Source organism: Aquarana catesbeiana, linkage group LG01 (genome assembly GCF_042186555.1).
Source record: "Aquarana catesbeiana isolate 2022-GZ linkage group LG01, ASM4218655v1, whole genome shotgun sequence".
Taxonomy (NCBI): Eukaryota; Metazoa; Chordata; class Amphibia; order Anura; family Ranidae; genus Aquarana; species Aquarana catesbeiana.
Window position 1 is genome coordinate 687,941,638 of NC_133324.1, and position 14,979 is coordinate 687,956,616.

The 14,979-nt window shown below is 47.2% G+C and overlaps 1 protein-coding gene across 2 annotated transcripts in view; it reads right to left on the minus strand.

Moving 5' to 3' along the window:
* The window catches only part of BBS7 (Bardet-Biedl syndrome 7), a 99,108-nt gene extending 85,803 nt beyond the window's left edge, over positions 1 to 13,305 (minus strand). For both annotated transcript variants that reach the window (XM_073603478.1, XM_073603469.1), the window contains exons 1-5: positions 13,088 to 13,305; positions 12,842 to 12,888; positions 8,567 to 8,730; positions 847 to 912; positions 691 to 753 (exon numbers count right to left, since the gene is read on the minus strand). In XM_073603478.1, coding sequence (XP_073459579.1) covers positions 691 to 753; positions 847 to 912; positions 8,567 to 8,602 — 165 coding nt within the window. In that variant the 5' untranslated portion in view covers positions 8,603 to 8,730; positions 12,842 to 12,888; positions 13,088 to 13,305. The remainder of the gene's footprint in view (positions 1 to 690; positions 754 to 846; positions 913 to 8,566; positions 8,731 to 12,841; positions 12,889 to 13,087) is intronic.
* Between the last annotated feature and the right edge of the window lie 1,674 nt (positions 13,306 to 14,979).

A 14,979-nucleotide genomic window follows, 5' to 3' on the forward strand; every position in this document is an offset into this window, starting at 1 on the left:
GTCAGAGATCCTCACCTAAAGACCACAGTGTTTCATAGCTGGATAGAAGGTCATCCACCAATGCGTCAGTAGCAATTAAGGAAGCCCCTGAATCCTCAGATATAGCAGGAGAATGCATAGCCTGATGCTTGTGACTTTTATTAGTGATAGTCACTAGCTGCCTAAGTTGAGCCATAAATCTCTCTATAATGGAAAACTAATAACTATAATAAGAACATTTCCACGGTTAGGATAAAAGACACAAAAAAGGGCAGAGAGGGTACAGAAGGGGGTACGGATGCCATACGTTTTGATAATAGGTAACAAGCTGCTCAAACAAGACTGCCTTCTCACGTTCACTTCCAGAGAGTTACTGCATGCATGAGAAGACTGTGTGCCAGGAAGACAATGGCATGACTGCAAATGCAAAGCAGCAATAACAGGAACTGATAAGGTGCTAGACCCCCATGGGGTACAAACATAACACCAGCAGAAATAACAGGCACTAACAAAAAACTAAAATATGCTGGTCATGGGAGAGGTTAAACTCCATAGGGATGGCCTATAGCTTACTAGTGTCTAGTCCTCAGTATAAGCCAGTTGTCTAAAAATCCTGTGTCCTTCAATGGATAATAGAGAAAAAAAAGCTATTATTTTTTAATAATTAAAGGCGTACTGTACAAGGCACATTCTTTGAAAAAATATTCTTACCACTGCTTCACTTTTCTTGATACCAAAGCAGGTTACAACTCCATCTTGATCTCCAACCACCACCTAGCCAACAGTAGATTGGAATGATTAAAAATGGGAACAAGCAGTTTAGAGTTGCATATTAAGTTGATGAAATCTAGATGCAGGTATACCAACCTTTTGAGTTGCTCTTCGTCCAGATGCTGGAAGCAATCTCATTGTTTTCTGTGAGGTAACCCCCACCTGTTGAAATATACAAAAAAGATGAGAAATTGCCATGGCTCGTCTAACTTAAAAATATATTTTGCCTAAGATATGGTTCTAAAATTGGTAGTTACTGAAGTTACTAGATATAAACATTGAACAAGTTTACTAAGGTGACCATCCCTCCTTGCTTGTTGGGGAACGTTTCAATCACTCTTGCCCAAAAGAACAGGGAACCATTGTTACCATCAGGATCTCTGGTGAATACCGTAAGTGCTTAGACCCCACACCTTGGGTGTGTTTGAGTCATTTGCCAGGGTGAAGTCTTGTGTTCTTATCCTGCTGGTTGGTGGGAGCCTCACTACTGCTATAGCTACTGGTCTCCAAGTCTGACCCCTGACTGACAAGTACTATGGCTACTCTGTGGCTACTCTTCCTAGAAGTGGGCGCCCAGCTAAGAAGCCTCTCAAGGCACAATGCAGAATCCTCAGTGAGGTAAAGAAGAATTCACAAGTAACAGCTAAAGGCTTGAAGACATCACTGAAACCGGCAAACATCTCTGTTCATGAGTCTACCATACATAAGTCTTTGAACAGGCAGGGTGTCCATAGCAGAACCCTACAGGTGAAGCTGCTGTTCTCCAAAAAAAAAAAAAAAAAGTGCTGAGCACCTGAAGTTTGCCAAAGAGCACCACAGCAAACAGCAAAGTTGAATCGTTCAGGAAGAATACTCAGCACTATGTATGTCGCAAAAGAGGCACAGCTTACCAACATCAAAACATCATCCCAACAGTCATGTATGGTGGAGGAAACATCATGATTTGGGCTCGCTTTAGTATCACAGGGTCTGGACCACTTGCCATCAAGGAAAAAATGAATTCCCAAGTTAACCAAAATATCCTTTCAGGATAATGTCAGGGTAGCTGTCCGCCAGCTGAAACTTAGTAAAAGTTGGGGGATGCAGCAGGACAATGACCCTAGGCATCGAAGTAAATCCACCACAGACTGGCTTCAGACAAAGGAAATGCACCTTATGGAGTGGCCCAGTCAGAGCCCAGACCTTAACCCCATAGAGATGCTGTTGAATGACCTTAAGAGAGCTATTCACACCAGACATCCTACAAATGTGTCTTTTCTGAAGCAGTTTTGTAAAGAGCAATGGTCAATAATTCCTCCTGAGGGTTGTTGCAGGTCTGATCCAGAGCTACCAAAAGTGCTTTCTTGAAGTCATTGCTGCCAAAGGAGGTTCAACCAGCCAGAAGTGCCAAGGGTTCACTTATTTTTTCCCTCTAGCAATGTGAATGTTTAAAGGGTGTACTTAATAAAAACACACAAAAAAAGAATTGTTTGTGTGTTATCAGCTTAAGTACTTTGGGGTTGATTTACTAAAGCTGGAGAGTGCAAAATCTGATGAAGCTCTGCATAGAAAGCTTCCAGATTTCCTTTTTTGTCAAAGGTTAATTGAAAAATCTGAAGTTAGAAGCTGATTTGCTACCATGTGCAGCTGCACCAGGATTTTGTACTCTCCAGATTTTCGGTTATCTATTGTTGTGACTTAAGCTGGCCATACACCTATAGATTATCTGCAGATTTTATATGGTTAGATGGAAAAAATAGGATTTTTTAAAACAGCTTACCTGTAAAATCCTTCTTTCGAAGGACATCACGGGACACAGAGCCTCAGTAATTACTGATTGGTTATATAGGTATCACTGGTGATTGGACACTGGCACACCCTAACCAGGAAGTTCAACCCCCATATAATCCCTCCCCCTTGCAGGGATACCTCAGTTTTGTAGCCAAGCAATATAGTGTATTAAAAGAGGGGCGGGACCTCTGTATCCCGTGATGTCCTTCGAAAGAAAAGGATTTTACAGGTAAGCTGTTTTAAAAAATCCTATTTTCTTTCTCGTACATCACGGGACACAGAGCCTCAGTAATTACTGATGGGATGTCCCAGAGCAATGCTACCTGAGGGGGGGGGGAACCACGACCAAGTAGGGTGCAATCAGACCTGAGGACCCTGTACCGCTGCCTGCAGCACACTACGCCCAAAGGCGATATCCTCATGCCTTCTCACATCCACCTGATAGAATCTGGTGAATGTATGAACTGAAGACCAGGTTGCGGCCTTGCAGATTTGAGCCATAGAGGCCTGGTGATGCACTGCCCAAGAAGCACCAATAGCCCTTGTGGAATGTGCCCTGATCTGAAACGGAGGAATCTTCTGTTTCAAACCGTAAGCTTGAATGATCAACTGTCGAATCCATTTAGAAATGGTAGCTTTTGATGCTGCCTGTCCTCTATTGGGACCCTCCGGCAGCACAAACAAAACATCCGTCCTGCGGATCTGAGCAGTTGCCCCTAGATAGGCCTTAACTGCTCTTACTACATCCAACGAATGTAGAGATCTCTCTTCCGGAGAACAGGGATCTGGAAAAAAGGAAGGTAGAACAATGTCTTGGTTTAAATGAAAATCAGAAACCACCTTCGGTAAAAAACTAGGATGAGGGCGTAGTACCACTCTATCCTTGTGTATAATCAAATAAGGCTCCTTACAGGAAAGAGCTGCTAATTCTGATACTCTTCTAGCAGAAGAGATGGCCACCAGAAAAATTTATTTCCTTGTCAACAAGACCAAAGGAATCTGACTTATTGGTTCAAAAGGCCGTTTCTGTAACACAGCCAGGACCAAGTTCAAGTCCCAGGGGTTTAGGGGCGCTTTAACCGGAGGATTAGGACGCATCACCCCCTGCATAAAGTTTCGGACCAAAGAATGCGAAGCAAGTGGCCGCTGAAATAATACTGATAAAGCAGAGACCTGGCCCTTGATGGTACTCAAGGCCAGCTTCATCTCTAATTCTAATTGTAGAAAATCAAGAATTCTACCTATGACATATTTCCTGGGATGCCAACCTCTGGATTCACACCAGGTTATATAAGCTTTCCAGGGTCTCAATAGCCAAACCGTCAAATTTAGCGTTTGTAAGGCAGGATGGAACACTGGACCTTGAGATAACAGGTCTGGGCGTACCGGTAGTGTCCACGGGGAACCTACTGTCATCCTTACTATTTCTGCATACCAAGTCCTTCTGGGCCAAGCGGGGGCCACCAGAAGTACCGACTTCCTTTCCTGCCTGATCCTGCGAAGGAGTCGTGGTAGTAGCAGAATAGGCGGGAATGCGTAAATCAGTGAGAACCGATGCCACGGAATCACCAACGCATCAGTCCCGCATGCAAGAGGATCTTTTGTCCTTGCCACAAATCTGTCTATCTTTTTGTTGAATCAGGATGCAAAGAGATCTACATCTGGAACCCCCCATCTTTGGCATATGGCCCAAAAGACGTCGGGATGCAGAGACCATTCCCCTGGAAGTAACTGCTGGCGACTTAGATAGTCCACCTGCCAATTCTCTATTCCCGGGATGAAAACTGCCGATATGCATGGCACATGCATCTCTGCCCAGACTAAGATCTGGTTCACCTCTTTTTGAGCAGCTCGGCTCCGGGTGCCTCCCTGATGATTGACATAAGCCACTGCTGTGGCATTGTCGGACTGGATCCTGACCGGACAACCCTGTAGCCTGATAGTCCAGGCCTTTAGAGCTAGATGTATCGCCCGGATCTCCAGAATGTTGATGGGTAAGGTCCTCTCAGTCTTGGACCATACCCTTTGGACCGCAGCCTGTTCCAGAACTGCTCCCCAACCTGACAGACTGGCATCTGTTGTTACCACCGTCCAGGTAACCGGTAGAAAGGATTTCCCCTTCTGCAGGTTTTCGGGTATGAGCCACCAATTGAGGCTCTGACGCACCGCATGCGACAGGTGCATCGGAAAGTCTAATGCCTGAACTTTCCTGTTCCAGGTCGACAGAATACTGTGTTGCAGCATTCTTGAGTGAAACTGAGCATAGGGAACTGCTTCGAATGAAGACACCATCTTCCCTAATAGCCTCATACAAAGGCGGACTGAGGGACCCTTCTTGGTCATTACCGTCAGAATCAGCTCTCTCAAAGCAGTGACCTTTGCCTGGGGTAGAAATATTTTCTCCTGGCCTGTATCTATAATCAGACCTAAATACTCCAGTCTTCTTACTGGTTTTAGGAAAGACTTTTCCAAGTGGAGGATCCAACCCAGGTGTTCTAGATACCTGACCGTGGTCCTCAAGTTTCCATTCAAAGAGGCTACCAACCGGTCTATCAAGAGCAGGTCGTCTAGGTATGCTATGACAGCTATACCCTGAGCCCTTAATCTGGCCAGAGGAGGAGCCAAGATCTTTGTGAACACTCGAGGTGCAGTGGCTATCCCGAAAGGCAGAGCCACAAACTGGAAATGGCGCCCTCCTACCTCGAAGCGCAGAAACTTCTGATGAGCAGGAAAAATGGGCACATGCAGATATGCATCTCTGATGTCTATTGATGCCAGAAATTCTCCTCCCTGCAGGGTGGGAACTACTGTTCGAATTGATTCCATGCGGAAGGATTGAATCCTTAGGAATCGGTTCAGATCCCTTAAGTCCAGAATCGGCCTGACATCCCCATTTGGCTTTTGGACCGTAAAAAGGTTGGAATAAAAGCCCAATCCCTGGTCCTTTGCGGGAACTATCATAATGACCTCCTGCGACAAAAGTCGCTCTAACGCTAGAAGGAGCGACTGCTTTTTCTCTGGGTCTCTGGGAACACTTGATCTGAGGAACCGAGGAGAGGGGAATTCCTGAAACTCCAGCTTGTACCCTAAGGTTACAGTGGAGATTACCCATCTGTCCTGGAAGTCCTCCTGCCAGAGCTCTGAGAACTTGCGCAGTCTTCCCCCCACTCGAGTGCGCGGGGGCGCCCCCTCATGCAGAGGTCTTAGTGTTTTGCCTAGTAGGCTTCTTTCCCCAGGACTTCTTTTGTCCCTGGGGTTGACTCTTGTCTCTGGACCCCGATGGAGGCGGCCGTCGAGACTGCCTGGAGGCTGAAGCCCCCGGCGCTGGGGAAAGAGTCCGTTTGAAAGAGGGACGCTTACTCTTCTTCTTGACAGGTAAGAGAGTGCTTTTCCCACAAGAGATTCTCTTGATCTAGTTATCCAAGTCCTCTCCAAACAACCTTGCACCACGAAATGGAAACCCAGCCAGTAGCTTCTTACATGGTGCTTTGGCTGACCAATTTTTCAACCATAGGATTCTACGTATATGCACCAACCCCAGTGAAAGACGGGAGGTTTGCACGATAGAATCTCTAATGGCGTCAACCACAAAGCATAAGGCCGCTGGAAGGTTAGCAAACCCCTGGGCCTGCTGTTCAGGTAATACTTTGATGACCTGCTTAACATGGTCTCTTAAGTATTGACAGACTCCAATCGCTGCTACTGCAGGTTGGGCCACTGATCCTGCTAAGGAGAAAACATCCTTCAATAGGGATTCCATCCTTTTATCTACAGGATCCCTGAGCATCTGAGCATTGTCTACAGGACAAGTCAGGCTATTATTTACGGAGGAAATGGCGGCATCAATAGCCGGTATTCCCCACATTTTAATAAACTTTTCTTCCATCGGATAAAGTGTTGAAAACTTTCTCGGCGGAAAAAAACGTTTGTCTGGGTGATCCCACTCAGAATAAATGAGCTTTTCAAGTAAAGTATGAACAGGAAAAGCATGTGCTGCTTGGAAAGGTTTCAGTGACCCCAAAGCCGAAGAGGATTCTTTAGCAGTTTCAGGTATGGGCAACAAATGTGGAGCAGGCCAATCCAGTAAGGATCTGCACTAAGACTTTCTCCTCTTGGGAAGTCGCAGAGAGTCCCTCTCCACCTGATTCCTCCGAAGAGGAATCATCCGTCCCATCCCGATCCTCTGAAAGGGAATCATCTCCTTTATCCCAGAGCTCCTCTGTCTGAGCGTCTTGGGGAACAGAGGAAAGCCTAGTGCGTTTTCTTCCACTGAGTGAAGACGTAATCACGGCCATTAATCCTTCCTCTAGACCATTAATGGTTGAGGAAAAAACCTCTTGTGTAATATATACAGGGGCTGAAGTGCCAGAAGCAGGTGTAGCCCCTGACCCCGATGGCTCTCCCTGGCTAGCCGTCCCTGGCCCATCTTTAGGGGGGGAGGATGCTGCCGACAGGGGGCCCTCAGAACCTGAACGAGATCCCCTAGTGTCTCTGGTTCCTGGGGTGCTTGAACCTCTTCTACCCATAGTGCAAAGCAACAAGGTGTGAGGTATACAAATGAACACTGCCCGCTGAGCGATGTAGTCTGGCTAAAAGCCTTGCTACCCAATGCTCAGTACAGAGTGCCTTTAATAGCCTGCAGCTGGCCTGAGTGGGAGTCTAAGCACCTGTGCTGACGTCCCGCCCCCTCCTCTACCGCCCCCCCCCCCCTCGAGTTTTGAAAAAAACGAGTACTTCCCGCGCTGGCCGACTCTCCTGTCATGCTTCTGGAGAAAGGCTGGGGGGGGGGGAGGGGAGAGAGAGAGGCTGGTAACAAGATCTGCCTGAACGGCTATCTTCAGAGATGGTGGCCATTAGGCCACAGAGCCCGGGTGGTATAACAACTTTCTAGACCCCTGTGGCCCCTCTCTAGCCTGGGGGGGGAACATTCAAACATGAGAAATCCCCCCTTCCATCTTACCTTGCAGCTGGCTTGAGACGCTGGGACATAAACAGCGATGAAAAAACACTGAGACAAACAGTCAGCATGTGCAGGTTTGTGCTCTTGGCAGCCCCCGGTGGTCACAATAGGCATAGCATGCATTTACCTTAAAGGAGAAAAGCCACTAGAACTCAAAAATTCTGTGGAATCTCCTCTTACCTTATCCAGCTGCAGGGTGCTCTTTACACAGACCCAATCTTCACCTCTCACAGTGGGCTCCGTTTGAAAAAACCGTCAGAGACCGGGGCCCCCTACGAATAGGGGGATCCAACAGTTCTGGGACCGTAAAGCACCTCGCCAGAAATTAGGAAGTTTAAAGCCATTTTCTGATCTGCGGGGTCCAGCTCTCTAAAAAGAGAAGCATTACGGGTAAAACCTCGTTTCTTCGGACACGAGGCCCGGGTACCATTCAATTCGGCCATGAAAAGACACTTTGAATGGATCCGGTTCGCCTGGCTTGCCCCAGTATAGGATATCAGGATATTCCCTTTGGAGCTCAGCACAGGACATCTTTACACGTCCATCACCTAAGACACTGGCGTAAAAACTGAGGTATCCCTGCAAGGGGGAGGGATTATATAGGGGGTTGAACTTCCTGATAGGGTGTGCCAGTGTCCAATCACCAGTGATACCTATATAACCCATCAGTAATTACTGAGGCTCTGTGTCCTGTGATGTTCGAGAAAGAAAGTGCAACAGATTTCTCCATGTTCGCTAAACTGTGTGGATGGAGGAATCTCCCAATTTTTCCATCTAACCATAGAAAATCTGCAGATAATCTATAGGTGTATGGCCAGCTTTAGATGAGAATCGGATCAAATTTTATGGCAAATTACAGCAGAAAACCAGTTAATTACAATGGGTTCACATACTTTTCTTGCCACTGTACAATAAACAGCAGAAAGGTCTGCTCATCCCTGCACAGAGGGACCTAATCATGGTATTAAACTGCTATGCAGTCTGTTATGGATTAAAGCCACTTTAGGTAAGGAACAATGCTGTACTCCCTAGCGTCACAACACTTCTCCTTGACAACAGTATAACAAGGATTATTTAGTGCTGTACCTGTAAGTAATCCACGCGGTTTAATTGTAGCTCCATGGTGAGGACAGCCAGCTACCTACTATTCTTGTTAGAAGCTCAGTTCCTGGATTACAATGGTACTGTTTGGATGGTGTTTAGACTGATCATTCAGATCACATCTTCATTTAGCACAGAAGGGTGCATCACTGCAAAGGGATATCATAAGAATGGTTTAAAAAAACAATAAAAAACAAAAAAAAATCAAGTTACAGTCGCAGGATTTAAAGAGGAACTAAACCCTTCTATGGTTTTCAGCCAAAGAAGCTGCCATCCTGGCTTCTGTTTGATCTTCACCTGCCATGGTGCTGCACATGTTATCAGTTATGACCTCAGCCATTGGATGGTTTGACAGTTTGGTTGAGAGCACATCCAATGTGACAGTTACATTCCCAGCACTGTTTTTTGAAACTGTTAAATCAGTGGGTTTAGTCTCACTTTAAGGAATGCTACATTAGTAAGAAAGGTAAATTGATAGTCATAACTCTCAGGCACCCAGCAATATAAGCACGCTCTACCAACATCAGCACTGTGCTAAGATTAAATACATGTAAAACGTTTCCGAAAACACTTTAAGAACACCTATATGATTAAACACTATTAAAAAATGCAGTCTTTTAAACTGACTAGAACTGGCACCACACAGACTTTAAGGCCTCATGCACACTGGTTTCTTGTAAACGCTGTTCATCCTGACAGGAGAAAAATCTGCATTATAAACTCACCTAAGCTGCATTTTTTTCAAATGAGTTAAGGCAAGTTTAGCAGTGTTTGGAGTTTGGGCATTTATTTCATTGGCCAGAATCTATGCGTTATGCACTCCTGTGCCCAGCACTCTTTGCATTGCACACTCCTTATGCCCCGTACACACGGTCGGACTTTGTTCGGACATTCCGACAACAAAATCCTAGGATTTTTTCCGAAGGATGTTGGCTCAAACTTGTCTTGCATACACGCGGTCACACAAAGTTGTCGAAAAATCCGATCGTTCTAAACGCGGTGACATAAAACACGTACATCGGGACTATAAACGGGACAGTGGTCAATAGCTTTCATCTCTTTATTTATTCTGAGCATGCGTGGCACTTTGTCCATCGGATTTGTGTACACACGATCGGAATTTCCGACAACGGATTTTGTCGTCGGAAAATGTTATATCCTGCTCTCAAACTTTGTGTGTCGGAAAATCCGATGGAAAATGTGTGATGGAGCCTACACACGGTCAGAATTTCAGACAACAAGGTCCTATCACACATTTTCCGTCGGAGAATCCGAACGTGTGTACGGGGCATAAGTCTTGCACACTAGGGGTTGATTTACTAAAGGCATATAGTCTATAGGCTCTAGATCTAAGGGGAACATGCAAGGAAAATAAAAAAACAGCATTGCACATGATTGGATGATAGAAATTAGCAGAGCTTTCCCTTATTTCAGAGCTTTCCCTCAGATCTAGTGCAAGTGTACAATATATTTGTCTTTAGTAAATCAACCTCCCTGTGTTATACACTTCTGGGCCCTGCACACTCCTGAGTCCTGCACTCTGTGCATTGCACACTCCCAAGCCCTGCACTCTCTGCATTGCACACTCCCAAGCCCTGCACTCTCTGCACTGCACACTCCCGAGCCCTGCACTCTCTGCACTGCACACTCCCGAGCCCTGCACTCTCTGCACTGCACACTCCCGAGCCCTGCACTCTCTGCACTGCACACTCCCGAGCCCTGCACTCTCTGCACTGCACACTCCCGAGCCCTGCACTCTCTGCACTGCACACTCCCGAGCCCTGCACTCTCTGCACTGCACACTCCCGAGCCCTGCACTCTCTGCATTGCACACTCCCGAGCCACGCACCCTCTGCATTGCACACTCCAGAGCCACGCACTCTCTGCATTGCACACTCCCGAGTCACGCACTTTCTGCATTGCACACTCCCGAGTCACGCACTCTCTGCATTGCACACTCCCGAGTCACGCACTCTCTGCATTGCACACTCCCGAGTCACGCACTCTCTGCATTGCACACTCCCGAGTCACGCACTCTCTGCATTGCACACTCCCGAGTCACGCACTCTCTGCATTGCACACTCCCGAGTCACGCACTCTCTGCATTGCACACTCCCGAGTCACGCACTCTCTGCATTGCACACTCCCGAGTCACGCACTCTCTGCATTGCACACTCCCGAGTCACGCACTCTCTGCATTGCACACTCCTGAGCCCTGCACTCTCTACATTGCACAATCCCGAGCCCTGCACTCTCTGCATTGCACAGTCCTGAGCCCTGCACTCTCTGGTATGTGCACTCCTGAGCCCTGCACTCTCTGCATTGCACAATCCCGAGCCCCGCACTCTCTGCATTGCACAATCCCGAGCCCCGCACTCTCTGCATTGCACAATCCCGAGCCCCGCACTCTCTGCATTGCACAATCCCGAGCCCCGCACTCTCTGCATTGCACAATCCCGAGCCCCGCAATCTCTGCATTGCACAATCCCGAGCCCCGCACTCTCTGCATTGCACAATCCCGAGCCCCGCACTCTCTGCATTGCACAATCCTGAGCCCTGCACTCTCTGGTACATGCACTCCTGAGCCCCACACTCTCTGCATTGCACAATCCTAAAGCCCCGCACTCTCTGGTACATGCACTCCTGAGCCCCACACTCTCTGCATTGCACAATCCTAAAGCCCCGCACTCTCTGGTACATGCACTTCTGAGCCCCGCACTCTCTGGTACATGCACTTCTGAGCCCCGCACTCTCTGGTACATGCACTCCTGAGCCCCGCACTCTCTGGTACATGCACTCCTGAGCCCCGCACTCTCTGGTACATGCACTCCTGAGCCCCGCACTCTCTGGTACATGCACTCCTGAGCCCCGCACTCTCTGGTACATGCACTCCTGAGCCCCGCACTCTCTGGTACATGCACTCCTGAGCCCCGCACTCTCTGGTACATGCACTCCTGAGCCCCGCACTCTCTGGTACATGCACTCCTGAGCCTTGTACTTTCTGGCTACTGCATTCTGGGCTGCATAATACATACTCCTGAACAATACACTTCAACTACATACTCCCAAAGTTTTTCTTTTGCTGCTGTGATCTAAATGCCTGTTGGAGGGTGGCTGTTTTTGTTCTCTATGGTGCCACTGTATGTAGGGACGTAGCCACCCTCTATTGCTCACTTTTAAGATGGACCAGGGACTATGTACTGTGGGATTTGTAGTGGAACTAACGAGCAAAGAGACAGAAAAACACAGTAAGAGATAATTTCATGAAAACAGATTATAGGGTCATTAAGTAGTGGATGTGTATGGATTAATTTTGGAGATTAAGGATATTGTTTACTATAAAGACGTAAAGGGAAAATTCCACTCTGACCATAAGTGAAACAGAAGTTTTGCCTGGAGTTCCACTTTAAAGAGACTGGGACAGGGATGCATGCCTCTCTTACTGATACAGGTTTTATTGATGTCCATGTCACCCCTCTATTGGTGCTGATGACAACTGTCACTGATAAAAAGATTGAGGGGAAATACAATATTTCAGAGTTGTCATCAGAACAAGACGTAAGGAGAAATCTTATAGTGGGGACGCCTGCCTAACCACTTGCTGGCCACACTCCGTACATTTACTGTGGCAGGGTGGCTGCTCTGTGCCAGATCATGTGCCTAGTCTGTGATCTGACACTTCTGGGTCTGGGGTGCCGGTGACCCGCTCATTTCAATTACTTTTTTTTATTGGATGTGTATTATAGCAGAAAGTAAAAAATGTTTTTTTTTTTTCATAATTGTTGGACTTTTTTGTTTATAGTGCAAAAAATAAAAACCTGCAGAGGTGATCAAATACCACCAAAAGAAAGCTTTATTTGTGGGGAAAATTTTTTTTTTTTATTTGGATACAACGTTGCACGACCGCGCAATTGTCAGTTAAAATAAGGCAGTGCCGTTTCGCAAAATATGGCCTGGTCATGAAGGGGGGTAAATCTTCCAGGGGGTCAAGAGGTTACAGGGGTTGTAAACTTTCGTGTTTTTTCACCTTAATGTATTCTATGCATTAAAAAAAAAAAAAAAAGAACCCTTACAATCACTTTAAGAAGTTTTCCTCTAACTTCCTGTTGCAACCCTAGGACAGGAAGTGAAGAAAAATGTCCCCAATGGTACACAGACTGGAGAAAATAAACCTTCCTTACGCTGGGCCACACATGTATAGATTTTTGTTGGACAATTTTCATTTTAGAAATCAGAGATGACAGTGATCTGTATACATACCTCTCTGTGTGACATGATCCTTGGCTTCTAGGATAGCTAACTGGATCCTAATAGGAAGAGCAAGAACAGAAAGTTACAAAATCGAATAGAACAGCATAGAAATGGGAAGATGTAACCTGATGATCGTATATGATGGAATACAGATCCCTTGTGTCATGTGGAATATCAGGATATGACAGCAGAGGGTCTCCAGCAGACCTCCTCCCATCAGGTAATCCCAGCAACCAGAACAACATCCAATCATACCATTCATTGACTACGGACGACAAACAATGCACAGCGGCCCCTCCACATCGCCGCCCACACGTGACGTCACCTAGCCCGACTCTCCCGGTGTGCAGAGCAAACGGCAGCAGGATCTCGGGTGAGCGTATCCAGGAGGCCCCAGCAACCATAGCCCGGGCAACCAGCGCGTCCGGGGCGGAGCCATTCCACCAGCCCTCAGCAGTCACATGACTCGTACGTTCCATTCCCACTGTGGGTTGGCAGTGGGCGGAGCCTCGCTTAGGTTGGGAAGGAAGATGAGAGCGCTGAGTGTTGTGCTGTATACTGGACAGGTCTATCCTCTGTAGATCCATGACAAAACGGTCCTTTCCATTTGTTTGTGAAGACATCGATGGGGTTGGAATGCACTGTTCGTTATGCTGCAGCAAATAAAGTGTTTTTCTATGGGTAGAGATGGATGAGAAACCCTCAGTATATTTTAAGCTAAACTTTTTTTTTGTATGATTAACCACTTCAATACCAGGCATTTTTACCCCCTTCCTGCCCAGGCCAATTTTCAGCTTTCAGCGCTATCACACTTTGAATAATAATTGTGCAGTCATACAACACTGTAACCATAGTCCACAACACAAAGCATACACCGCTCAGGCCAATGAGGTGCGATATCCCTCTAGGTCAGGGCCAGTGCTACCACTAGGCAAACTAGGCGGCCCCCTAGGGTGCTCTGCTGCCTAAGGCGCCCGGCCGCTGGTTTCTCTACTCTCGATCTCCGAGCTATGTATGTTTTCGGTGCTGTATTATAAATACCTCTGTAATAAATGTTCTAACCTCTAGTGGGCGCTGCTGGGATAAAGCATGCACATCTAGGGGGATGCCTCTGCTGCATGTTACTCAGGCAGCTGCTCTGTAGTGTCATTATAGAGCAATGTTTCTCAAATCCAGTCCCAACAGGTCATGTTTTCAGGATTTCCCTCAGATGAAACGGCTGTGGTAATTTCTAAGGAAGTGGAACTGATCAAATCACCTGTGCAAAATAATGGAAATCCTGAAAACATGGCCTGTTGGGGAGCCTTGAGGACTGGAGTTGAGAAACACTGTTATAGAGGAGCAGAACTGGAGAACATGTCATGATGGAACGGAAGCAAAGCATCCCCTGTGCGCCTCTATGATCAGTGCTCTCTACTGCAGCCACATGCTTCCTCTAGTGCCGTCTCCTGTCGCACGGATGCTCGGGCAAAGGGGGTGGATTCAGGGGCAGTGCCAGGGGGGAGAGGCAAAGTTAGGTTTTGTCTGGGGTATCAAATCCTTGCACCAGCCCTGCTCCAGGTGCTCGCCCCGTCTCACCACCGTAACTGGATTGTGTAGAAGAAAGAAAGTGGCCGCAAACTGGAAGGAGAAGTTTGCTTGACAGGAATCTTTATTTTAGTCACATGTCAGACAGATGATACAGGACCAAAGTTACCATTTCACACAGAGGCGTAGCTTGAAGCTTGTGGGCCCCAATGCAAAAGTTGACCTGCCCTCCCCCAAACTACCACCCACCACTTCCACCGTGTGTGCAGATAAACTCACCGCATGCCAAGATACTCAAAGTGGCTTAAGAGTTTAGAGTTCCCAGAGTTCCTCCTTACATTAGAGGACAGGGATCACCGCTGGAGAATCAGAGGACAGGGATCACCGCTGGAGAATCAGGGGACAGGGATCACCGCTGGAGAATCAGGGGACAGGGATCACCGCTGGAGAATCAGGGGACAGGGATCACCGCTGGAGAATCAGAGGACAGGATTCACCGCTGGAGAATCAGGGGACAGGGATCACCGCTGGAGAATCAGAGGACAGGATTCACCGCTGGAGAATCAGAGGACAGGGATTACCGTTGGAGAATCAGAGGACAGGGATTACCGCTGGAGAAT